The 26,162-nt window shown below is 54.1% G+C and overlaps 2 protein-coding genes across 3 annotated transcripts; one reads left to right on the forward strand and one right to left on the reverse strand.

Moving 5' to 3' along the window:
• The first annotated feature begins 2,203 nt into the window (after positions 1-2,203).
• SYT11 (synaptotagmin 11) lies at positions 2,204-14,499 on the forward strand. The gene is made up of 4 exons (XM_069878805.1): positions 2,204-2,340; positions 7,015-7,838; positions 9,958-10,078; positions 11,566-14,499. The coding sequence occupies exons 1-4, from the start codon at positions 2,307-2,309 to the stop codon at positions 11,874-11,876; spliced, it is 1,290 nt and encodes a 429-aa protein (XP_069734906.1). The 5' UTR covers positions 2,204-2,306; the 3' UTR covers positions 11,877-14,499.
• A 3,953-nt stretch (positions 14,500-18,452) lies between these two features.
• RIT1 (Ras like without CAAX 1) lies at positions 18,453-25,615 on the reverse strand. 2 transcript variants are annotated; one of them, XM_069878871.1, is made up of 6 exons: positions 25,514-25,615; positions 25,303-25,412; positions 23,022-23,078; positions 21,203-21,276; positions 20,181-20,372; positions 18,453-19,585 (listed from the first exon to the last, which is right to left on the reverse strand). In XM_069878871.1, exons 2-6 carry the CDS (start codon positions 25,382-25,384, stop codon positions 19,355-19,357), a joined length of 636 nt encoding a protein of 211 aa, XP_069734972.1. In that variant the 5' UTR covers positions 25,385-25,412; positions 25,514-25,615; the 3' UTR covers positions 18,453-19,354. The 2 variants fall into 2 exon arrangements, with proteins under 2 accessions (XP_069734972.1, XP_069734973.1); XM_069878872.1 differs by lacking the exons at positions 23,022-23,078; positions 25,303-25,412; positions 25,514-25,615 and adding an exon at positions 21,456-21,677 and having other exon boundaries at positions 21,203-21,390.
• Positions 25,616-26,162: the final 547 nt, after the last annotated feature.

A 26,162-nucleotide genomic window follows, 5' to 3' on the forward strand; every position in this document is an offset into this window, starting at 1 on the left:
TTTTCGGGAAGCGGAAGGCGCCGGGAGAGGCCGCTGCGCCTGCGCCGCGCCGCCATCTTGGCCGCGGGGCGAGCGGCCGCCATGTTGGCGGCCCGGGAGGTCACGTGGATGGGAGGGCGGGAGAAGGCGGCGGGGGTGGCCGCCATGTTGACGGCCCCACCGTCACGTGAATGGAGAGAGGGGGCGGCCGCCATGTTGGGGGCCCGGGGGTCACGTGGATGGGAGGGCGGGAGAAGGTGGCGGGGGGGAGGGTGTGGCCGCCATGTTGACGGCCCCACCGTCACGTGAATGGAGGGAGGGGGCGGCCGCCATGTTGGTGGCCCCGGCGTCACGTGGTGCGGGAGGAGGGGGAGGAGGAGGAGGAGGAGGAGGAGGGGCGGCCGCCATCTTTGGTCGTCGCCTCTGGGCGTCGTGCCCACTGCTCGGGGCTCCCCGCCCCGTGCTGTGGGAAAGAGCTCCTGAGCTCATTGTGCGGCTTGAGGGATGCCAGAGCTTTTATTCTGAGCCTGCCAGACCGCGCTCATGCCCGCCTGGGCTTGCATGGCAGAGCACAGGGAGCAATTGTCCTCTGGGCTGAGCATGCCACCCCTTGAATCCTGGCTGAAGGCTCCAACTGATGTGATGATTCCATGCATCCATTAGTTCTGTCTCCATAACTCATGGAATCATGGAATGGTTTGGGTTGGAAGGGACCTCAAAACCCATCCAGTCCCACCCCTGCCATGGGCAGGGACACCTCCCACTGCATCAGGGGCTCCAAGCCCCATCCAACCTGACCTTGAACCCCTCCAGGGATGGAGTGAGCTGTTCCAGGGCCTCCCCGCTCTCATTGTCAAGAAATTCCTCCTTATGTCCAGTCTAAACCTGCCCCTCTCCAGTTTATCCCCATTCCCCCTCATCCTGTCACCACAAGCATTTGAAAACAGCCCCTCCCCAGCTTTCTTGTAGCCCCTTCACGACTGGAAGGTCGCTATAAGATCTCCTCAGAGCCTTCTCTTCTCCAGGCTGAACAACCCCAACTCTCTCAGCCTGGCCTCATAGGGAAGGTTCTCCAGCCCTCACATCATCCTTGTAGCCTCCTCCGGACCCGTTCCAAAAGTTCCATCTCCTTCTTCTGTTAAGGATTCCAGAACTATATACAAGACTCCAGATGAGGTCTCACAAGAGAGGAATAGAGGGGCAGAATCACCCCACTCACCCTACTGGCCACGCTTCTCTATTTTTTGAAAGTTAGATGGTATGTTCCTCTGATAACATGGCTTTTTTATAGCATTTTTCCAGACATTTTATGTCTTATGTTCTTGTTCAGATGTGTCTTCCAGCATCCCCTCTGTTTGCAACCTTTCCCCATCTCAAATGCAAGGTCAAGCAGAGCCGGAGCCAGCTCCAAATTAGCAAGAGATGGTGAAGTTCCTAATAACATTAAAACGAGTCCTTGGAAAGGAATAGAATAAGATTTTTGGGAAGATTTATCCCTACACATGGTGATGGTGAGACCGCTCCTCGAATCCTGGGGTCAGTTGTGGGCCCCTCCCCACAAGAAGGATGTTGAGGCTCTGGAGCGAGTGCAGAGAAGAGCAACGAAGCTGGGGAGGGGGCTGGAGAAGAAGAGGAGCGGCTGAGACAGCTGGGGGGGTTCAGCCTGGAGAAGAGGAGGCTGAGGGGAGACCTCATTGCTCTCTGCAACTCCCTGAGAGGAGGTTGTGGAGAGGAGGGAGCTGGGCTCTTCTCCCAAGGGCCAGGGGACAGGCCGAGAGGGAATGGTCTCAAGCTCCACCAGGGGAGGGTCAGCCTGGACATGAGGACAAAATATTTCACGGCAAGGGTGATTGGGCCCTGGCAGAGGCTGCCCAGGGAGGGGGTTGAGTCCCCTTCCCTGGAGGGGTTTAAGGGCCGGGTGGACGAGGTGCTGAGGGACATGGGTCAGTGATTGATGGGAATGGTTGGACTCGATGATCCGGTGGGTCTCTTCCAACCTGGTGACTCTATGACTCTACGAGGGGCAATCTCTCCGGTCCCAGCTCCCGCCTGGCCGCGCAGCACGGATGGGGAGGACTCCCCCGCGTTCCCCAGCCTTGATTAAAGGCTGTTTGCTTCCCAAAACTCCGAGACGACTCTTAGGAGAGTTGATTCGCCGGCATTTTCGGTGTCGGCGGCGCCGCTTGCCGAGTCACCGGGGCGGGGCGGGGGGGGCGGAGCCTGCACCGGGGACCGCTCGGCATCGCCTGCATCCCGGGCTGCGAGCATCCTCGGAGCCGGGGGGGGGGACACCGGGACCGCGGCTCCTCCGCAGGGGGCTCCGAGCCATGGCGGAGATCACCAGCGTCCACCCCGGCTTCGGTGAGTGCGGCTCGGGGGGCTCCCCGGCGGTTCCCGGCGCCGGGACCGGTTCCTCTCCCCATCATCACCCCCCACCCCCGCCGCCCCCCGGGCCGGTGCAGCGCTTAGCCCCGGGGCCCCCGCGGGCAGCGGAGCCTCGAGGGGGTCCGGGGAGCCCCGGGAGAGGCGTCCCCGCCGCATGACGTGATGTCTGTGCCGGGCTGCGCCGCGCCCCGGCCCCTTTGTTTGCGCCTCCTCCCCCGGGGCCGGGGCGGCTGCGGCACCGGGGAGCCCCGGGGGCGGCGAGGCGGGGACGGCGGAGGAGCCGCACCCGCCGCTCCCGTCGCCCCCGGGCTCGGGGTTGGGGGGGGTCGGGGCCGCGTTCCAGCCGTGCCCAGGCGCCGTTTTTCCGCAGCCCGGTGGGTGAGGGGCGGGCGGCGCAGCGTTGGCCCCGGCCCCGGGGCTCCTCCCGGCTCCGGGCACCGGCCCCGAGCATCCTTCCAGCTCCCGAGCATCCTCTCGAGCCTCCTCCCAGCCCCCGAGCATCCTCCCGAGCATCCTCCCAACCCCCGAGCATCCTCCCAGCTCCCGAGCATCCTCCCAAGCATCATCCCGGCCTCCAAGCATCCTCCCAGTCTCTGAGCATCCTCCCGGCCTCCAAGCATCTACCCAGTCTCCGAGCATCCTCCCAGTTTCCGAGCATCCTCCTGAGCATTCTCCCGGCCTCCAAGCACCCTCCTAGCCCCCGAGCATCCTCCCGGCCTCCAAGCATCCCCCAAGCATCCTCCCAAGCCCCGAGCATCCTCCCAGCCCTCGAGCATCCTCCCAAGCATCATCCCGGCCTCCAAGCATCCTCCCAGTCTCTGAGCATCCTCCCGAGCATCCTCCCGGCCTCCAAGCATCCTCCCAGTTTCCGAGCATCCTCCTGAGCGTTCTCCCGGCCTCCAAGCACCCTCCCAGCCCCCGGGGCATCCTCCCAGCCCTTGAGCATCCTCCTGGCCTCCAAGCATCCCCTGAGCATCCTCCCAGCCTCTGAGCATCCTCCTGGCTCTTGAGCATCCTCCCGAGCATCCTCCCAGCCCTCGAGCATCCTCCCAGTCTATGAGCATCCTCACAGTCTCGGAGCATCCTCCCAGCCCTTGAGCATCCTCCCAGTCTTCGAGCATCCTCCTGAGCATCCTCCCAGACCCCGAGCCTCTTCCTGGCCCGCAAGCATCCCCCCAGCATCCTCCCAGCCCCCAAGCATCCTTCCATGCTCCAAGCATCCTCCCAGCTCCTGAGCATCCTCCCAGCCCCTAAGCATCCTCCTGGCCCCCGAGTATCCTCTGAGCATCTTCTCAAGCATCCTCACGGCCCCCAAGCATCCCCCTGGCCTCTAAGCATCTTCTCAGCCTCTGAGCATCCTCCCAAGCATCCTCTTGAGCCCCTGAGCATCCTCCCAGTCTCCAAGCATCCTCCTGGCTCCTTAGCATCTTCCCGGTCTCTGAGCATCCTCCCAAGTATCCTCCTAGCCCCCGAGCATCCTTCTAGCCCCCGAGCATCCTTCCAGTCTCTGAGCATTCTCCTGGCCTCTTGAGTATCCCCTGGCCTCCAGGCTCACCCTGGCACCATCCCCGAGGCCTCTCCCAGCACTGCCCCCAGCCCAGGCATCCTCCTAGCCCTGGCTCCCGGGCATCCTTCCAGGCATCCTCCCAGCCCCCAGGCATCCTCCCAGGCATTGCCCTGGTTCCTGAGCATCCTCTCAGTGACCACTGGGCCCTGTGCTCAAAGCATGGCTGCCGCGATTCCCTGGAATTCTGAAGTGCTTGGTAACAGCACTCCATGGACCATCCCTTCTTCTAACTATGCTGTGTCTACTCAGCCTTTACCTTCTGTGTTTCCTGGAATCCAGGAGCCATCTGGCCACCATCAGCCATCAGGGTGTCACTAGCAAACAACAGTTGTAAAAGGATATTTTCATTAATTGAAAAAATAATTTCATGTACCTGAAAGTTGGGTTTGTTTCTGTTGAATCCCAGCTCCATGTCAGAGCAAAGATCTCTTCTACAGAATCTGGATAGGAGAGTGCGGTCTGCTCCTTCGGAGAAGGGAGAGGCTGCGGTGCCGGAACGTGGATGTTGAATACGGCAGAGAGTTTAGGTAGTTGAGGAAACTTAACTATAACTGGGATTAGGCTGCTCTACATCGGTGTGGTTTTCAGCTGTAAGGAATTACTCTCTACTCCACTCTGGTGAGACCAACCTGGAGTCCTGTGTCCAGTTCTGGAGTCCTCAGCACAGGGAGGACATGGAGCTGTTGGAGCAAGACCAGAGGGGGCCACGGAGAAGATCTGAGGGCTGGAGAACCTCCTGTGTGAGGCCAGGCTGAGAGAGTTGGGGTTGTTCAGCCTGGAGAAGAGAAGGCTCCGTGGAGACCTTAGAGCAGCTTCCAGTGCTGAAAGGGGCTCCAGGAAAGCTGGGGAGGGGCTCTGGATCAGGGAGGGCAGGGACAGGATGAGGGGAAACGTTTTCCAGCTGAAAGAGGGGAGATTGAAAAGAGATCTTAGGAGGAAATTCTTCGTGGTGACGGTGGGGAGGCCCTGGCCCAGGTTGCCCACAGCAGGGGTGGCTGCCCCATCCCTGGACGTGTCCAAGGCCAGGTTGGATGGGGTTTGGAGCCCCTGATCCAGTGGGAGGTGTCCCTGCCCAGGGCAGGGGTGGGACTGGATGGGCTTTGAGGTCCCTTCCAACCCAAACCATTCCATGATTATGAGTTATTCCATGATTATGAGTTATGGAGACAGGACTAATGGATCTATGGAATGATTACATAAGTAGGAGTCTTCAGCCGGGAATAGAGGGGTGGCACGAGCAGCACAGAGCACGGGACAATTGCTCCCTGTCTCTTCTGATGCAAGAACAGGCAGCGAATGAACGTGGGCCAGCGGGCTCAGAATAAAAGCTCTTGCTTTCTCATGCTGCCCAATGAGCTCAGGACCTCTTTCCCATAGAACATTATGGGATGCAAATTTAAGAGTTAAGATAATTCCATGGAGGAAAACTCATCGCTTCTTCAAAAATTGTCCATCATATCTGAAGGAATTAAAGGTATGAGTGCTGATTTTCTGAAGGCACAATAGAAATACAAGATACACACAAAAAGAAGATCAGAATAGGAAAGGAATTTTGGCAATAGTTCTTTTTTACCTGTCATGGACGCTTTTACTACCTGTGTTTGGCTGAGTTCTGTAGAGACTGCTCGCCTCATATCATAGAATCTTCATAGAATCACAAACTGGTTTGGGTTGGAAGGGACCTCAAAGCCCATCCAGTCCCACCCCTGCCCTGGGCAGGGACACCTCCCACTGCATCAGGGGCTCCAAGCCCCATCCAACCTGGCCTTGGACCCCTCCAGGGATGGGGCAGCCACCCCTGCTCTGGGCAACCTGGGCCAGCGCCTCCCCACCCTCACAGCAAAACGTTTCTCCCTAAGATCTCATCTCAATCTCCACCTTTCAGCTCAAAACCGTTCCTCCCCCTCTTCCTGTCCCTGCTCTCCCTGATGAAGAGGGCAGGGGTGGAACTGGATGGGCCTGAGGTCCATTCCAATTGAAACCATTCTATTATTCTATGAAACACAATCCTTTGGTGATGATTAAACCAGTATTAGGATAATAAGTTGTAATAAGAGCCTGATTCTACCTTCCCCATCATCTTCCATCAAGAACATGAAGACGGCAAGAAGATCCATCCGTTTTTCTCTCCCTTTAAGGCTGAACAGATCCCACTTTTTTGGTCTCTCCTCATCTTCCATCTGCTCCACCTTTTTATCGTCCGGGTGGCTCTTGGCTGGGATTGCTTGAGGAGGTCAATACAAGATGCTGGGGAGCTCAGCACCACTGGTTTTGTTCTGTTTTGGAAATGCTTCTCCAGAGTCAACCGTTATAAATAGAAAACACTGGCACGGTTGCTAAAAATAAACCCGGTGCTTTTTTCATTCGGGCTTGTCATTACTGATGAGCAGGGTTGACATAAGCTCTAGAAAATATCAAATAATCCCTAAATCCAAATACGGGAATTTCTGTCGTTGGGTTTGGACGCTGGATTTCTGCGTGAAACGTTGTGTTTCCCATCGGCTCCGTATCTGCCGTAAGGGACAAACCCCAACTGTTTCGGGCCAAAGGGATGTGTTAAAAATCATTCATAAAGGATAATTCCAGAGCCAGTGTTATGGCTGTGTTAATTACTCCCTTCCCGTTGTTAAAATAGAATTGTGTAATGTTTCTAAAAAGAAAAAGAAACCCACGAGAGTGCTTCCTGTAGATCAAGAATCCGTATGCTTCCGGAGCTGCCGGCAGTGTGGGAGCTTGATTTGGCAATCGGTGGTTTGGGATTCTTGGCACGTGACGCGTAGGTCAGGCGTGTCTGTGGATAGAGACTTCTCCCACCTGGGAAGATATAAATTACAATCTAGAATCATAAAATAATTCGGAAGAGGCTGCCCAGGGCAGCAGTGGACTCCTCACCCCTGGAGGGGCTAAAAAAACATGTAGATGTGGCGCTTCAGGACATGGTTTAGTTGTTTTTTTGGTATTGTGTTAATGGTTGGACTTGATGGTCTTAGAGGTCTTTTCCAACCTTAATATTCTACGATTCCATGATCTCCAGCTGGCCCCACAGAGGTACAAGGGTACTGACTGCCTTGTCTTCTCCACAGATGTCTCTCCCGTCGTGGCCGGCCTCATCGGTGCTACCGTCCTCGTGGTGTCTGTCTCCGTAACAGTTTTTGTCTGGACATGCTGTCACCAGCAAGCAGAAAAGAAGCACAAAACCCCACCGTATAAATTCATTCACATGCTGAAAGGCATCAGTATCTACCCGGAGACCTTGAGTAACAAGAAGAAAATTAACCGAATCCGGAGAGACAAGAATGGAACTCCTAAGGAGGCTGGAAGGGGAAACCTCTTGGTGGACGCCGCTGAATCTGGTTTAATAGGCTCTGATAAGGCTCCAGATGGGTCAAACGCAGTCCCTCACGTCGACCAACTCCCAATAAAAGTGGATTATGGAGATGAACTAAGTCCAGATCAAAGCCTCACTCCGGGAGGAAGTAAAACCTCCTCCCCGTCTTCTCCAGGGGATGACGTCACGTTGGGTGAACTGACTTTCTCAGTGGACTACAACTTCCCTAAAAAAGCGCTGGTAGTCACCATCCAGGAGGCTCACGGGCTGCCAGTGATGGACGAGCACACTCAGAGCTCTGACCCTTACATCAAGATGACAATTCTTCCAGATAAAAGGCATCGAGTGAAGACTCGTGTGCTCCGCAAGACGCTAGACCCGGTCTTCGATGAAACCTTCACCTTCTATGGGATCCCGTACAGCCAGCTTCAGGATCTGGTCCTTCACTTCCTCATACTGAGCTTCGATCGCTTTTCTCGAGATGATGTGATTGGAGAGGTCATGGTGCCCCTTGCCGGGGTGGATCCAAGCACTGGAAAGGTTCAGCTGACCAGGGAGATCCTCAAAAGGAACATACAAGTAAGTGGCTTCATTTAAGACTCTTCGCATTGAGGGGCACGGTTTAGATTCTATGTATTTGATAGGAATGGTTGGACTCGATGATCCGATGGGTCTTTTCCAACCTGGTGATTCTATGATTGTGTTTGGTCCCAGTTCTTCTGGGCCAGGAGCATCTATGGTCTCATAGGCAGGAATGCTGCAAATCCTTAACCGCGAAACCCATGTTTCCGCAGACGCGAAATACTGGTTGTGCTCTTCGGTTCGGCAGTTCCCTGCTGGGGCTTTACGATGATTTGAGAAGGCACGGTCGCTATTTAAGCTCAGAAATGATGAATGTTAGACCTGTTGATGCCAAATAAAAAGGCAGAGTCCCCACGGCCAGGAAAACCATGGAATGGGTTGGGTTGGAGAGGACCTCAAAGCCCATCCAGTCCCATCGCGTGCAGGGACACCTCCCACTGCATCAGGGGCTCCAAGCTCCATCCAACCTGGTCTTCAACCCCTCCAGAGATGGAGCAGCCACCTCTGCTCTGGGTAACCTGTTCCAGGGTCTCCCCACCCTCCCAGGAGAACATTTTTGGCACTGCAGGGAGGTCAGAGCTGTTCCCAGACAGCCAAACAAGCTGTGACAGTCGCTCTGCTCTCGGTGTCTCCTGACACCACACCATTTCAGACCCATCGCTAACGCTGTTTGCCTTGATAGCAAATAAACTTAATCTAAATTAGTGCCATCTCAATGAAAGTTAATGAATGCCATCTGGAAACCAAAGCTAATTATCTTAATGTTATGTTACTCTCCAAAAGGATGTACAACAAGTTTATCCGAGCAGAACTGGGTTTGTCTTCTGTCACCGTCCTCCTGCAGCTTTGCAGACTGAACTGATGATGAAGCTCAGAGCACATCAAGCATTTGAGGTGCTCGGACACTGAAGCTCAGCCCGGGGAGGTGGTTGAGTCCCCATCCCTGGAGGGATTTAAAAGACGGGTAGACGAGGTGCTCAGGGATGTGGTTTAGTGGCAGATGGGAATGGTTGGACTTGACGAGCCAAGAGGTCTTTTCCAACCTGATGATTCTATGATTCTATAAAAAGGCCACTCTTTCTCATGAAGTGCAGAGATAGGATGAGGGAGGATGGTTTCCAGCTGAATGAGGGGAGATTGAGATGAGATCCTAGGGAGAAATGTTCTCCTGTTAAGGTGGGGAGGCCCTGGCCCAGGTTGCTCCATCCCTAGAGGGTTCAAGGCCAGGTTGGATGGGGCTTGGAGCCCCTGATGCAGTGGGAGGTGTCCCTGCCCATGGCAGGGGTGGGACTGGATGGGCTTGGAGGTCCCTTCCAACCCAACCCAGTCCATCATTCTATGAAACTCAAGCTCCTGAAATCCGTAGATCCCTCAGGTTACAGAGCTCAGAGACAGCCACCAGAAGGTTCCCACTGTGCTTGTCCTCCTGGAAACAAAGAATTCCAGGGCAGAGGTTGCAGGGGTGCTCCCTGTGCTCCCAGGTGTCGGGTGGATGGCACGGGATGTACCACCCACTCCTTCCCCTGGCGGCTCCATCTGCTCCAGACACTTACATTGGCCTGCATCGCATTTTCCCACTTTTTAGGCACGTAGCACAGGGAAAGGGAATCCTGGTGACCTCCGGTATTTGTCCCTGTTTAGAAGAGCTTCTATCATAGAATCACAGAACCACCAGGTTGGAAGAGACCCATCGGATCGTCGAGTCCAACCATTCCCATCAATCACTAACCCATGGCCCTCAGCACCTCGTCCACCCGGCCCTTAAACCCCTCCAGGGAAGGGGACTCAACCCCCTCCCTGGGCAGCCTCGGACACTGCCCAATCACCCTTTCCATGAAACAATTTTTCCTGCTGTCCAGCCTGACCCTCCCCTGGTGGAGCTTGAGGCCATTCCCTCTCGTCCTGTCCCCTGGCCCTTGGGAGAAGAGCCCAGCTCCCTCCTCTCCACAACCTCCTCTCAGGCAGTTGCAGAGAGCAATGAGGTCTCCCCTCAGCCTCCTCTTCTCCAGGCTAAACCCCCCCAGCTCTCTCAGCCGCTCCTCTTCTTCTCCAGCCCCCTCCCCAGCTTCGTCGCTCAACGAAGTCCTAACGAGTTCTTTCTGTCTCTGTCTCGCAGAAATGCATCAGCAGAGGGGAGCTGCAGGTGTCTCTCTCTTACCAGCCCGTGGCGCAGAGAATGACCGTGGTGGTGCTGAAAGCCAGACATTTGCCAAAGATGGACATCACCGGCCTCTCAGGTAGAAGCTATTTTCTCCAGCTCTCAATGGGTAGATACAAAACTCTCCGAATTCACTTTCGGATCTAAAGATTGTCTCTGTTTGCTCCCTTTCCCTCCAACTCCCCCTCCGGGCGACCTGCCCCTCACCAACAGATGCTTCCACAAACAAGACCAAACCCTTCCTTGTGCCAGACCAGAAGTCGCATCCTTCTGGCCTCAGGTTGTTTGGGAAGGTGGGATTTTCCGAAGGCAGCGGATCTCTGAGGTGCTGTTGTGGTTCAGCACGTGCCCAGCCAATTTTAGCAGCTAAAACCAAGCAGATGGATTCCCAATTCCCTTCCCTCCCACCCCAGGGAAAGGGGAACGAGAGGAAAAGATTTGTGGGTTGGCAACTAACCCTAAAGCAGCTTTAATGAAATAATAACAACAATAATAATTAATAGAAAATAATAAAATGCTGCTGAGCAGGCTTGAGGAAGGGTCGAGGCTAGAGGGAACTGAACTCAGGGACTGGATTCAGGACCACGTGGGTCTGGGATCAGGGCAAACAGAGCAAAGAAGAGAAGAGAGCCTGGCCCTAGAGATCCCTTAGTTTTACCTTGGGTGTGACATCTATGGGATGGAACCCTCTGTTGTGACTTTGGGGTCCCCTCTCCTGTCCGCCCCTCCCTGCAGGTGCCCCCCTTTTCCACCCCTTTCCCTTACAGCTCCACCAGCTCCAGGATGGACTTGGTTTCTGTAGGACTAAGGATCAGCACTGGCCTTTCTGCATCCCAGTGCCCCGTGTGAGCACTCCTAGAGTGAAACCCAGCCTGAAAGCGTGCAGCGAGCTCTCAGAAAATGAACTTACTCAGACCTGAGGCCGAGCTGAAGCTGGAAACTGATTCTGCTTGAGCTCAAACTGGAACAGCCAGGCTCCTCGTGCTCCTCGCTGCAGCTTTTCCAGGACACAACAACTGCTGCTGGTGTCTGCTTCAATCCCTGCCCCTAGATGACGAGGGATCAGGGGCTCCAAGCCCCATCCAACCTGGCCTTGGACCCGTCCAGGGATGGGGCAGCCACCCCTGCTCTGGGCAACCTGGGCCAGGGCCTCCCAGTCCTCATGGTGAAGAATTTCCTCCTAATGTCTGATCTAAATCTTCCCCCTTCCAATTTAAAGCCGTCCCTCTCACCCTCTCCCTGCCCTCCCTGATCCAGAGCCCCCCCCAGCTTTCCTGGAGCCCCTTTCAGCACCAGAAGCTGCTCTAAGGTCTCCCCAGAGCCTTCTCTTCTCCAGGCTGAACAAGCCCAACTCTCTCAGCCTGTCCTCATAGCAAAGACTCTCCAGCCCTCAGATCATTTTTGTGGCCTCCTCTGGACTCCCTCCAACAGTTCCATCTCCTTCTTACGCTGGGGATTCCCTGGACACGGGGCTCCAGGAGGGGTCTCACAAGAATTCTGAGCTCACCCCACTCAACCCTCGCCTTGCTGGGCTGTGTTATTAGTTTCTCTCTCCGTCCTCCGCAGATCCGTACGTTAAGGTGAACGTTTATTACGGACGAAAGCGCATCGCGAAAAAGAAGACTCACGTCAAGAAGTGCACTTTGAACCCCGTCTTCAACGAATCCTTCATTTACGACATCCCCGTCGATCTCCTCCCCGACATCAGCATCGAATTCCTAGTCATCGATTTCGACCGGACCACGAAAAACGAAGTGGTGGGACGCCTCATCTTGGGAGCGCACAGCATCACCGCGGGCGGCGTGGAGCACTGGCGAGAGGTGTGTGAGAATCCTAGAAAGCCAGTTGCCAAATGGCACAGCCTGAGCGAATACTAGCAGAGATTTGGCAGCCGGCTCCTAGAACAGACTTAAAAAAACCCCTTGTTTTAGCTGTAGAACTAAACTTTTCGTAAGCAGCAGCAGCTGATTGGTTCTCTAGTGATGTGAGTTTGCAGGGCACTAAAATTCTAAAAGAGCATTAAAAAAAAAAAAAATACCACGAGTATATATAACAGTGTAATCACGCTATTGCATGCCTAATACAAACTGAAATTAGTATAACTACCGATATCAAGTCGCAGATTTTAATACAGTTATCTGTCACTATGGAAGTTGTGTTTGTGCCGAACTGTCTTTGCTGGTATTCACCAAGATTGGCCTGTCTTTATTAGGCTTCTCCCAAAGTTTCTGAATTCTGCTGTTTAACCTCTAGTTTCTTGTTCGTTTGCCTGCCCGTTGGTTCTTGCCGTTCTGTTCTTTGCTGGTTTGGGAGCCCCAAGCGCTGCGTCGGGTAAAGGCGGGATCGGGTTCGGCGCTAGCGCCGAGGGGAAACAATCCTTTCCTTCTTCGGAGAAGAACTAATCCCGTTGTCAGGCTGTAAGGTCACGGAGTCGCCTCTCAAACTCCCAACGCCGATACCTGTCAGAGCTGGGGCAACGCCGCTCCGCTTCGGTTTATCAAACCCTGTCTGCGCACCAAAGGCCCAGGGAAAAAACCCAAACCTGACGCGTCGTGGGTAAGGAAAAGCTTACCCGTTCTTCTCAACATTAAACGTGTGATTCTACGTGACTGACAGGTTTTGTTCTAATGGCAGAAAAGATCCGAGGTAGGAAAATATCCCAGGGGAAGGGGTTCAAGTGAGAAAATAACGAAGCTTCCCTTCATTCATGAGCCAATTTGCATTAGATGGGAGCTTGTTGTTATCCAGGAGGAACCGCAGGGCAGCGCCTGGCCCCGCGGAGCGTGTTGGGCTCCTCGGGAAGTTATTTCTCTGAATTTCCAGGCAGCTGGGCTGGTTCTGAGGTGGTGGATGGCTTTGCACCCCGATGCAGCGGGAGATGTGGAACTGGACGGGCTTTGAGGTCCCTTCCAACCCAACCCGGGCCGCGATTCTAGGATTCTGAGAGGCAGGATGCGCGGGTGAGGAGCTGAGCGTCAGCGGGGCTTGAGGCTGCGAGCCCTGAACGTAGGTTTGCTCAGTTCACAGAGTGAATCCCACAACGAGGAGCCTTGCAGCTCGTGGTAAACGCAAGAGCCTACAGCCTGGTTTGAGGCGAGACAGACGCCTCCTGGTGAATAACTCGATTTGGCTCCTTGTTACCCCCACCCAGGAGAGCCGTAAGGATGCAAACGGGCAGCGGAGAATTGGCTGTAAACGTTGTTGGTAAACGGAGCAGGAAGAGTTACAACAGGCTGTAGAAATTAAACTGATTTCTGAGCTCTCCGCTGGGGACGCGAAGCAGAAGCGGGGACGCGGGGACGGCCGGCGCTCAGGGAAGGTTTGATCGCTCCCAGGCTGCCGGTCTGTTCCGTGCCCTGCGGAATATACAGAACGTACGGTGATGACAAGATGTTATTTAATCACTCACAAGGTCTTGATTCTGAATTTTAGAGTCCTGTTGGAAAATCAACCCTTTCTCCCTTCATCCTAACGCCAGAATAACTCAGTCAGTCCGGCTCGGCGTCCTCTCCCGGCGCCGTGCGAATCCCCAGCGCTGCCAGGGCTCTCGTGCAGCTCGGCACGGCGCGAGTCAGCGACGCTGCGGTGTCTTTTCCCAAGACGCTGCTTTTGGGAAGCTCAGTTTTCTCTCTCGTAGCTCGTTCCTCCTTGAAATCTCCAGTCAGAGCCGCGTTAGCCCCAGACCTTGCGCTGAAGGCGAAGTTTTGTCTCATCCCAGCTTGGCAGGTGGAGCCGGGGCTGCTGCCCGGGCGCTGTCGGTCCCGGTGACGAGGTTTCTTCTCGAGGTTGTCCATCTGATCTCTTTGAAGCTCTTTCTCCGGCTCCTGCTCAATCGGTGCCTCCCAGCCACAAACCAGAGAACGCGTTTCCCCCTCGGAAATCGGTGTTAGGTCCGTTTCAATCCTAGTTTTTGCACTAAGCGATCGGGTCGCTGCCGTGGAGCAGCCGCCACCACCCCTCCCTCGGAACCACGTTTGCCACCACCGCTCCAAGCATCGAACAGGACGCACTCGCACCAACCCCCAACGTTCCCTTCGCCCCCTTTCGGTGTGGAAAGCGTGCATGAGCCGAGATGATCTCCTTTAGTTGGAAAGGGAAGATGACCTTCTTTGTCAAGGAAACATGCTCAGGGTAAATAGACTTAGGCTGTCGGGCAGACAGGAGGAGCTCCACCGCTCTGGGGAATAGCAGGGAACTGAAAATGTGCAGATTTATATTTTTTAAACTGTAAAATAGACAGTAAAGTGACAGCGGACTCACTGTAAAATCTCCCAGGTGTGGTTCTTCTTTACCTTGTGTCTTCTATTGTAAAATTAACTTGGAAAGTTACAACTTTGTGTGAAAAAAAAAAGACAAAAAACCAAAAAAAGGCAAAAAACCCTAACTCGACATGTGTGAAACCGCCTAACGCTGTAAGCTAACCTACATGATGTAACGCTACCTTGTATGTTGAATTTGTTAACGCACATTGAGCGTGCAAATAAAGATTAAATCACTTTGGCTGCCGCCTCCGCCGTGTTTGTAGGCACCGCAGACCTGGCGATACCGGATCTGGGTCTAAACCCCCCCCGGTTTCTGCGATGAAACCAAAGAAATCACAAAGGAATATGGGAATGCAGGAGAATCCTGGCTCGCTCTGTAGCTCAACCAGGCCTTGGTGCGTAAAAAAGCTCCCGGTAACCTCGGTGCCGTTCGCCGTGGATGAGCCTCGATTAGCCAAGCTGAACCCCAGCCAAAGGGGACGCTGGAGGGGCAGAAAAAGCAGCGATTTGGCTCCAACCTTTGTAGCTTTGAGGAATTCCTGGATTTTTCCTCCAAACTGAATTCTCCAGGACACTCGATCTACGACGAAGCGGCCTCTCACCACGACGAGCTGCCTCCTGCGAGTTGTTTTCCTGCAGCTCCCAACATCGCTGGGCACGGAGCCCGAGTGAGCGCGGAGCCGTTTCTCAGCAACGAAGCCCGGTGAGCGCTGGAACCGCGCTCCCCTCCTTCCAAAGCTTCACCTCCAGAGGTGGTTTGGGCTTCTTAATCCTTAAAACGAGCTTCAGGTCTCATCCTTAAGGAGCCAAGCTCTGCAGAAGACTGGAAAAGAATCATAGAGTCATAGAGTCACCAGGTTGGAAGAGACCCATCGGATCATCGAGTCCAACCATTCCCATCAATCACTAACCCATGTCCCTCAGCACCTCGGCCACCCGGCCCTTAAACCCCTCCAGGGAAGGGGACTCAACCCCCTCCCTGGGCAGCCTCGGACACTGCCCAGTGACCATTTCCATGAAGTATTTTTTCCTGCTGTCCATCCTGACCCTCCCCTGGTGGAGCTTGAGGCCATTCCCTCTCGGCCTGTCCCCTGGCCCTTGGGAGAAGAGCCCAGCTCCCTCCTCTCCACAACCTCCTCTCAGGGAGTTGCAGAGAGCAATGAGGTCTCCCCTCAGCCTCCTCTTCTCCAGGCTAAACCCCCCCAGCTCTCTCAGCCGCTCCTCTTCTTCTCCAGCCCCCTCCCCAGCTTCGTTGCTCTTCTCTGCACTCGCTCCAGAGCCTCAACATCCTTCTTGTGGGGAGGGGCCCACAACTGACCCCAGGATTCGAGGAGCGGTCTCCCCAGGGCCGAGTGCAGAGGGAGAAGAACGTGTCTCTGCGCTGGCATCGAGCACGGTGTTTAACCACAATTTATCCTGGTAATAAGCGCAGTTGGGTGAAACAGCTCAAAGTGCAGAAGTCGGTCGGTTCTACTTACTTGTTGTGCGAGATGTGGAAGAAAATCCCTCCTCACCCTTCGCTGCTTGGCTTCCGCGTCCACCGCCGCACGCCTCGCACGGAATCCCGGGTCAGATTCGGTTCAGGTTTGGCTGAGACAGAAACAGAAGAATTTACATAATAAAAAGGAAAACCCAAGGCAAGCAGAGTGGGCTCAACCAAGCATGAAAAGAGAAAGAGTTTTGCGGAAAGCCGGGAAGCTCAGCTCCGATTCCCTTCCCACCTTCCTCGGTGCTGGTGCCATTTACACTGGGATTTTGTGCGGCTTTCAGCACTGTTGGGCTGTTCCGACAGCTTCTGCCTCGCCAGATTCCCAGTAGGAGCGAGCTGTGTTGCCACGGCAACGCGATTCGCTTTTGATGGCAGACGCTGGGTCAGGGCTCTTCTGGTATTTCCTTTCAGCAGAGTCAGGAAGAGCTCCGGCTCCGTCCCGAGCCCCAGATCCGTGGGGCTGCGTGGGGCGCTCGACACGCGGGAGGGAAGGGATGGATCCAGAGGGACCTGGACAAGCTGGAGAGGTGGGAACGGCGTGAGCTTCATGAGGTTCAACGAAGCCGAGGGCAAGGTCCAAAGCACAAATCCGGGCTGGAGAATGGATTGGGAGCAGCCCTAAGGAGAAGGACTTGGGTGCTGGAGGAGAAGCTCAACATGAGCCGGCACTCCCTGATCCAGAGCCCCTCCCCAGCTTTCCTGGAGCTCCTTTCAGCACTGGAAGCTGCTCTAAGGTCTCCTCCAGGCTGAACAACCCCAACTCTCCCAGCCTGGCCTCGTACAGGAGCTTCTCCAGCCCTCAGATCATCTCCGTGGCCTCCTCTGGACTCGCTCCAACAGCTCCATGTCCTTCCTGTGCTGAGGACTCCAGAGCTGAACACAGGGCTCCAGGTTGGGTCTCACCAGAGCAGAGCAGAGGGGCAGAGTTCCCCATCATTCCCAATATCCAATCTAAACCTCCTCCAGCACAACTTGAGGCCCTTTCCTCTCATCCCATCCCTTGTTCCTTGGGAGCAGAGCCTGACCCCCGCCTGGCTCCAACCTCCTTTCCAGGAGCTGCAGAGAGCGATGAGGTCTCCCCTCAGCCTCCTCTTCTCCAGACTAAACAGCTCCAAGTCCCTCAGCTGCTCCCACAACCCCTGTTCTCCAGCCCCTTCCCAGCTCCGTTCCCTTCTCCAGACGCGCTCCAGCCCCTCAAGGTCTTTCTTGGAGTGAGGGGCCCAACACTGAAGCCAGGATTCGAGGTGCGGCCTCACCAGCACCAAATTCAGTGGGACGATCCCTTCCCACGATTACATTAAGGGAAGACAAAAGCCACCACAACAGACCCCTGAGGAGCCTGAACCCAGCTGCTTCTCCACAGAATAATAAAATGCCCAGAGCAGGGGTGGCTGCCCCATCCCTGGAGGGGTTCAAGGCCAGGCTGGATGGGGCTTGGAGCCCCTGGTGCAGTGGGAGGTGTCCCTTCCAACCCAACTCATTGCACGATTCCACAAACTCCTTTTCTCTGCGAGTAAAACAAGCGTTTTCCACTCACCCCCCCAGCTCTCCTCCTCAGCACTGTCACGTCGAACGGCCTTCAACACCACAGACTGAAACATCAAATGCAAACGTTTTTATTTTTTTCATACAAACAATAACTCTGTGTACAAATTTATACCTGACAAAAATAGAACTCTTTTTTTTTTTTTTTTTTGAATAACACTGTGTACAAAAAGTGCTGCTGCTGTTCTGATGGCACCATCCACAAGCAACAGGCTGACAGAAGGCATCGGGTAAGGCACAGCCATTGCTTTTTCCCCCCAGCCCCGAGCAGCGCCCGGTTCTGCTGACAGGTCCCTCTCACCCCTTATCCACAAATTCAGGCTGCAAGAAACCAGTTTGGGTATAAAAACTATTTTATACCCATCCTGGGTATAAAACCTGTTCACCGTATGGAGGAAAATCACGAGGAACGCTCGTCACCAGCCCAGCACCACGAGGCATCGCTTCTAAAACAGAGCAAGCGGCTGCTTCCAGAGCAACTCGCAGTAGTTAACCCACTCCAACCAGCCCAAACCTCGCAGCTGCTGCCCCTTCCTTCTCCCCAGGTTTTCTGCTGGATTTTTAGTGGAGTTCCAGCCTTTAATCCCACCAGGAACGATGCTTCCCGTCCTACACCAGAACTGCCGGAGGATTTCTCCGCAGACAGGGCTGGAACTCCGAACGACCCCAACGATTCTCAGCCCTTTCCAGGATTATCGCCAAGCAGGAGCGACACCGGAGGGAGAAACAGGCACGAGTCGGAACGTTTAGCTCAGCCATAAACACACAAAACATAACCCTGCCTCCAAGTTTCTTGTTGCGAGGTTTTTTTTACACCTCGCGCATAGAAAACACCCTTAAAACAGGCACAAATTCCCCGTCGTCTCTTAAGCAGCAAGGAGTTTAGAGCAAAGGGAAAGCTTACGTTTATCCTTACTTCTTGGACTCATCCTGAGAAACGATTCCTCCGCTCTGATGGCGCCTCCGCGCAGCGACTGACACGATTAATCGATGTCAGCGGGATTAACGCAGCGCCCGATAGAGACGATCTAACAGAAGCTGCGTGACACCGGCGCCGCCGAGCTCCTTCATTCTTCAACGGAAAGATCTGAGGCACTTCAAATTTTAACTGAGCCCCGACAGCCACTCGTGTCCCCGGCCAGAGCACAGGCCTTCGCTCTTAGCTCAGGGTTTGGGTGAGAAGGGGCTTCCGAGGGCCCCTCCAGACACAGGGACATCTCCACTTCCCAGCCGAGTTACGCGTGTGGTGATTCTGGGCTTGGAAGTCCAGGAATTTTCTCTACAAAGTAGTTACCTTAAACTGAAATGGCTACGGCAGCGACTTCTACTACCGCAGGTACTGGCTCCTTGAAGAGAAGAACATAAAACTGCACGTAAATAAATAAGCCAGCGCACCCTCACCACTAGGGACTTTATCAGAAAACTCAAGGCTGTGTTTTCTACAGCATCACTTCTACGGCAACACAGCAGACGGTTGGAACCCCAACCCCATCACTGATTAACCGCCTAGAGAAACTTGGACAAGTATTCCAAGTGACTTCTGCTGGGAACAAACTACCGAGTGAGAACACAAGAACTCAAGCGCTTCGTTCAGCGAGATCCGCACGCAGCCAAGGCCACCGGTCGTGCCGGCCACTTTGTAAACGACTTCTCCGCACGACCTCATCGTGGGTAGCTGTTCCAGAGAGCAGCAACGTTTTCTTGTGCAAACTAGGAAAAAAAAATATTAGAGCTGCTGCGATATTTTACGCGATTCAGCTTCCAGTACGCAGTGCCTGAAGACGAACATTCAAAGTGCATGGACACAAACCTATCCACGTTTGTAACCAAGGACAGAAGAGCAACATCTGCTGGATCCAGGATCAAAATGACAACAAACCGAAGTACATCTGCTACCGTGTCTTCAGTTAAATATCCAAAACCGAGGGAACATCCTTCTAAACAGAAGTAGTTGGTAAAGTAACACATTCCCTCGTTAAAGACCCATCCAATTAAAAGTCTGTTGCCAAAACGTTAACTAAAGCATGTTGGTTCACAGGTTTGGTTCTGTTTGCAGAGTTCAAGTGACCGAATGCTTCTTCCTTCTGAACGGTGATTTCAGTCTTTTCCACAAGCTGCTTTTTGCTTTTGATCTTTTTTCCATCGCCATCGCCGCTTCTTTTTCTTTCCTACGGATTTCTCGCACAAGCACATGAAAGACGTCGTCAATGTACTTACGGTTCGCAGCAGACGTCTCAAAGAAAGGGCAGTTGAATTCTTCTGCTAGCGCAGAGCCTTCTTCTTTAGAGACCTGGAGAAGAAGTTCACGTTATTCAAGAAAGCCAAACCCAGACTGACTTCTTTACCTTTTCTTCTGCCTGCCACACAAGCCTGCATGGACCCTTCCAGCTCCAGAGCAGCTCTTTTCCACTGAACTCTTATTATTTGAGCTGAAATAGAATCAGCTTTCCAATTTCACCTAAGTAACTTCATTTTCTGAGAGCTTGCTGCACGCTTTCAGGCTGGGTTTCACTCTAGGAGTGCTCACGTGGGGCACTGGGATGCAAAATGGCCATCGCTGATCCTTAGTCTTACAGAAACCAAGGCCATCCTGGAGCTGGTGGAGCCGTAAGAGGAAGAGGTGAAAAAGGGAGGGGTGGACAGGAGAGAGGACTCCAAAGTGACAACAGAGGATTCCATCCCACATCCCCGAATCCTGTTTCTGAGGCCAGTTCTTCTTGCACTCACCATGCCTCCCCCGCAGCATCAGTGGTGATGCAGTCATCGAGGGGAGAGAATTCTGTATGGGCTTTGAGGTCCCTTCCAACCCAAGCCATTCAGTGATTCTATGATTTAACCACAGCAATAAGTAGCTTGTAATCGGGGTCATGTTTTGCGCCGTTTACCTGTCGCTGCTGGGCCAGATCAGATTTGTTTCCCACCAGGACCACGGGAATGTCTTCGGTGTGTCGAACGCGATAGATGAGGTGTTTGAACTGACGCACTTCATGGAAGCTGTGCCGGTCCGTGATCGAATAGCAGATGATAAATCCCTCGCCAACCCTCATGTACTGCTCCCTCATGGCTGTAAACTCCGCCTAGAAACAGATAATTGTATTTCAGTTGCACAAATATAATGACTTTCTCAATCTAGAACTGGAAACACACAGTACGGTTCCAGAAATAGGAACTCGGTGCACAAGCTGGTCACCAATCTTGTCTGTGACACACAGGATGAGATATTCCCTATGTTTGGGATTAATACCGAGTTTCCTCGCTACAAAAAATCAGATCAACAAGTCACTTTTCAGCCAATCTGTGTAACTTCTTCATCATAAGCAGCAACAGCGAAAGTGAAGCAGGAGACCCGAGCACCACTGGATGCCAGAACACAAACAGCACAAACACAGGTGCTGTCAGCAACACGGGGCCTCGGGGAAGTAAAGGAGCTTAAATACAATTTGAAGAACAGGATTTCTGTCTCTATACCTCACTCTTACGAGGAACTTATGGCTGAGAGAGCTGGGGGGTTTAGCCTGGAGAAGAGGAGGCTGAGGGGAGACCTCATTGCTCTCTGCAACTCCCTGAGAGGAGGTTGTGGAGAGGAGGGAGCTGGGCTCTTCTCCCAGGGGACAGGGGACAGGACGAGAGGGAATGGCCTCAAGCTCCACCAGGGGAGGTTTAGGCTGAACATTAGGAAAAAAATTTTAACGGAAAGGGTAATTGGGCAGTGTCCGAGGCTGCCCAGGGAGGGGGTTGAGTCCCCTTCCCTGGAGGGGTTTAAGGGCCGGGTGGACGAGGTGCTGAGGGACATGGGTTAGTGATTGATGGGAATGGTTGGACTCGATGATTCGGTGGGTCTCTTCCAACCTGGTGATTCTCTGATTCTCTTAACCCCCTCCCAGCTCACTTCCTACCCCTCACATACCTGTCCTGCAGTGTCCAAGATATCCAGAGTGGCAGGTTCGTCGTCAATGCGCATCTGTACTTTATAAGCGTCCTCTGCGAATTCCCAGCACATCAGAAAGAAAAAGATTGGGATACAAGTGCAATACTTATTAATCACGGGTGCATAACATGAATGTTACCCCAAAGAACCTAATCAGGTCATACGACCTGAATGGTTGGACTCAATGATCCGGTGGGTCTCTTCCAACCTGGTTATTCTATGATTCTATGACTGTGCTACATCAGTCTGATCTTCATTTAACAACAAATTAAGTTTTTAATTGTTCTGGTGTGATTTAGTAGCACTAAAACTGTGCTATTGTACTGGCTGTTCCTGAAAGACACACGTCCACATCCCATAAATTTGGTTTGGACACCTTGGTGGAAAGCACAGAGTAAGAACATCGCGTTTTCCTTAAAGCCAGAAAAAACATATGGCTCAAAAGAAGAACTGCCCACCACCAGCTGCCATTTTTTTAAAAGACATTAAATGTTCTGTCCCTCTCAGCCAGCACATCCACACTTTAAAGAAGCGGCTGGCCTGCTCTTCCCACTCTTCCATCGACAGCGTAACCGTTGGTTATGTTTTCACTTCAAGATGCTGCACGAGTGATGCAGCAGTTGTTAAGCACTTACAACCCCTCCAGTTTCTAAAACAAAGAGCACACAGCCTGACACATCAACAGCAGAGAATTGATCTACAGCACAGGCACCAGGGCTTTTAGCAGATGATGAATAATCACTTGTCAGGAATTTTTAATCCTGGTCTGCCAGCACACAAATACAGACTTATAGAATGGGTTGGAATGGACCTCAAAACCCATCCAGTTCCATCCCTGCTCTGGGCAGGGACACCTCCCACTGCATCAGGGGCTCCAAGCCCCATCCAACCTGGCCTTGAACCCCTCCAGGGATGGGGCAGCCACCCCTGCTCTGGGAAACCTGGGCCAGGGCCTCCCCACCCTCACAGGAAAACATTTCTTCCTAAGATCTCATCTCAATCTCCCCTCTTGCAGCTCAAAACCGTTCCTGCTCATCCTCTCCCTGAGCTCCCTGATCCAGAGCCCCTCCCCAGCTTTCCTGGAGCCCCTTTCAGCACTGGAAGCTGCTCTAAGGTCTCCCCGCAGCCTTCTCATCTCCAGCCTGAACAACCCCAACTCTCCCAGCCTGGCCTCATACACGAGCTTCTCCAGCCCTCAGATCTTCTCCGTGGCCTCCTCTGGTCTCACTCCAACGGCTCCATGTCCTCCCTGTGCTGAGGGCTCCAGAGCTGGACCCAGGTCTCCAGGTGGGTCTCACCTGAGGGGCAGACTCCCCTCCCTCCCTGCTGGTCCCACTGCTCTGGACGCAGCCCAGGACACGGTTGGTTTTGGGGCTGTGTGATTCTCTGGCTCCTGTGGCGCTTCTCCCCCAGCAGCACCCCAAGTCCTTCTCCTCAGGGCTGCGCCCAAGCCGCTCCCCACCCAGCCTGGATTTGTGCTTGGGATTCTCCTAACACACACACATAATAAATAGCCTCAACGTGTCCTCAAACCACTGAGGGCACAACACTCAGGATACGCAACCCCCTCCTCAGAGCAGTCTCAGAACTCTTAATGCCTAGTTGACAGGTACAGTTGGACTCGATGACCTCAGAAGTCTTTTCCAACCAAACAATTCTATGATCTAAAGGACCTGGGTCCCCAATTTACAGCAAAACCTATTATTTTTCAATAAATGGAGTGTTTTAAAGCATGACAGCTTCACCTGCTAAACCAGCAAACAAACAGCAAAGGGAAAAAGAGGGAAATTTTTCTTACCGATCGTGGGATCATGATCCTCTGGAAACCGGTGACAAATGAACTGCAGGGTCATGGCTGGAAACAAAAACCAGAAATACAATCACACCAGTCCCCGTGGGCATCTACCACCTCAACATTTGGCTCGCACTCAACCATTGGCTCCCCAACAGCACCCACAGGAGGTGCCAGGCTGGGCGGAACACGAGGGAGGCAGCAGGTCAGGAACTGGGTCAGTAAGCAGGACAATAACTGGAACAAAAATTAGGAACCGTGTTGGGAACCCTGGGAACCAGGTCAGTAGCCGCGAGGCAGGTCAGCAACCGGGAGCTGGGAAGCAGCTCTGTAGCCTGGAACTAGTAGCTGGGAACTCTCTGTAGCCAGGAACCAGGTTAGTAACTAGTAGTGGGGTCGGTAACCAGGAACCGGTAGTCAGGAATCAGGTCAGTAGGCAGGAATTGTGTTAGTAACGGGGTCAGGAACCAGTAGCTGGGAACTAGCAGTTAGACACCAGTAGGCAGGAACTAGCACGCTGCACCTTGCCCTCCACCGAGCCGCTTCAAGGATCAACAGACGCGTTGAAGAGCAGGAGGGACACCCAGGGACTCGATCCCAGCCCCGCGTTCTCTTCAGGGACCCCCGGCACCTGCAGCCCCCCAGAGCAGCACCCGCAGCTCAACCATCCCACTCAGTGACCCCCAACACCGATATAAAAATTAGTTACTATTACAAAAAGTGGAATATTTTGATTTAAGCTGAAGGAAAGTTTATCCAAGTAACTCTATTTTTTCGAAGGCAGACAGAACGTCCCCTTGATAGCATATTTTTTTACAACGTATTTCTTCAAATAGTGTTCTTATGTCTCACGTCAAGTATAACCTGTCCTGAATGAACGTGTCATTTTCTATTATCGCCTCTGTTCACAGTCTTTCCCCATCTCAAACGCAAGTTCAGACAGAGCTGGACCCAGCTCCACATTAGCAAGAGATCTGGCTGGTGTGAAGTTCATAATAATGCTAAAACAAGTCCTTGGAAAGGAATAAAATAGGTGTAAGACTCCCAGGAAGATTTATAAATGTGCACGTAAGTGGGAAATCTCTTCTGTCCTCAGCTCTTGCCTCACTGCACATGATTGATGGAGATCACTCCTGCCCACGCCTGATAAAAGGGTGTTTGCTTTCTAAAACTCCAAGATTCAAGAGTTTACTGAGCAGTGGTCCAAGTGGTCAAGGCAGCCAGTGGTATCTTGGCCTGTGTCAGCAACAGTGTGGCCAGCAGGAGCAGGGAAGGGATTGTGCTCTGTATCCAGCACTGTTAAGGCTGCACCTCGAATCCTGGGTTCAGTTTTGGGCCTCTCACTCCCAAGAAAGACCTTGAGGAACTGGAGCACATCCAGAGAAGGACAACAGAGCTGCGGAAGGGTCTGAAGAACAGAGGTTATGAGAGGTGGCGAAGGGATCTGGTGTTGTTTAGCCTGGAGAAAAGGAGGCTGAGAAGAGACCTCATCACTGTCTGCAACTGCTTGGAAGAAGGTTGTAACCAGATGCGTGTCGGTCTTCGAAGTGACAGGCAATAGGATGAGAGGAAACAGCCTCAAGTTTTGCCAGGGCAGGTTCAAATTGGATATTGGGAAAAATTTCATCACCGAAAGGGTTCTCGGCCACTGACGGAGGCCGCCCAGGCAGGTGGCTGAGTGCCCATCCCTGGAGATGTGGACGAGGCACTCAGGGATGGTTCAGTAGCGCACAAGGATGGTTGGATCATAGAATCACAGAACGGTTTGGGTTGGAAGAGACCTCAAAACCCACCCAGTTCCACCCCGTGCCACGGGCAGGGACACCTCCCACTGCATCAGTGGCCTCAGGGATGCTCCAGCAGGGGACACGGACGGTTGGAGCCGACGATCTCAAAGGTCTTTTACAAACGGTGGTGGACGAGGTGCTAAGGCGCATGGTTTAGTGTTTGATAGGAATGGTTGGACTTGATGATCCGGTGACTCTCTTCCAACCTGGTTATTCTATGATTCTATGATTAAACAAGCGATTCTATGACTCCAGGTCACCTCAAACCCCAAACGCCATCAAGGAGGCGACCGTTTGAGGGGGACACACACGAGACGCGGCCCAGAACGCCAAAACAGACCCTGAAGCGCCTCAATAACGACCTCAAACACCTTTTTCAACCGGCGTTTTCGCTGTCACCACCCGCTCCCCCACCCCCCACCCCGCCCCGTTACCAGCGCCCACCCCAGGCCCTTCTCGCCGCTCTCCTCGCCGCTCCCCCGCCCCAGGAGACCACGCACCGCTCTTCCCGACGCCGCCGTCTCCCAGCATCACCAGTTTGTACTCGCGGGGCTTTCCCGGCGCTCGGGCTCCGGCATCCATGGGCGGCGCGGCGCCCAACGCGCCGGCGCTGGGGAACGAGAGAACAGCGTGAGCGAGCGGCGCCCGGCTCGGCTAAGCCCCGCCGCCGCCTCTTCCTCCTCCCGGGCCTCCCCCCCGCCCCGTCCTCACCGTCAGGCGCCCCCGCGCCGGGCCCGGCCCCGCTCCCGGGCAGCGGCGCGAAAATGGCGGCGGCTCCTTCATCGCCAGCGAGCGCGCGGCCACGCCCCCTCCCCCCGACGGGGCGGGAACGGCGCGGCGCATGCGCGGGGCGCGCGGCGGCGCATCAAGCCCCGCCCACCCGCCGCAAGCCCCGCCCTATCAGCGCAGTCCCTCACCGCAAGGCCACGCCCCCCTGCGCGCGCAAGGGGCGGGAAAGCAGCGGCGCATGCGCAAGGCGTCCAGCAAAAGCCCCGCCCACTTCCACAAGCCCCGCCCGATCAGCGCAGCCCCAAGCCATAAAGCCCCGCCCCCTGCGTTCAAAGGGCGGGAAGAGCGCGGCGCAGGCGTGTAGCTCTCTCCTCTCCACAACCTCCTCTCAGGGAGTTGCAGAGAGCAATGAGGTCTCCCCTCAGCCTCCTCTTCTCCAGGCTAAACCCCCCCAGCTCTCTCAGCCGCTCCTCTTCTTCTCCAGCCCCCTCCCCAGCTTCGTTGCTCTTCTCTGGACTCGCTCCAGAGCCTCAACATCCTTCTTGTGGGGAGGGGCCCACAACTGACCCCAGGATTCGAGGAGCTTTCTCAGCCATGCAGCCACAGAAGCCCTAGATCAGAAAAGACCTGT

The sequence above is a fragment of the Phaenicophaeus curvirostris genome, chromosome 29 (genome assembly GCF_032191515.1).
Source record: "Phaenicophaeus curvirostris isolate KB17595 chromosome 29, BPBGC_Pcur_1.0, whole genome shotgun sequence".
NCBI lineage: Eukaryota > Metazoa > Chordata > Aves > Cuculiformes > Cuculidae > Phaenicophaeus > Phaenicophaeus curvirostris.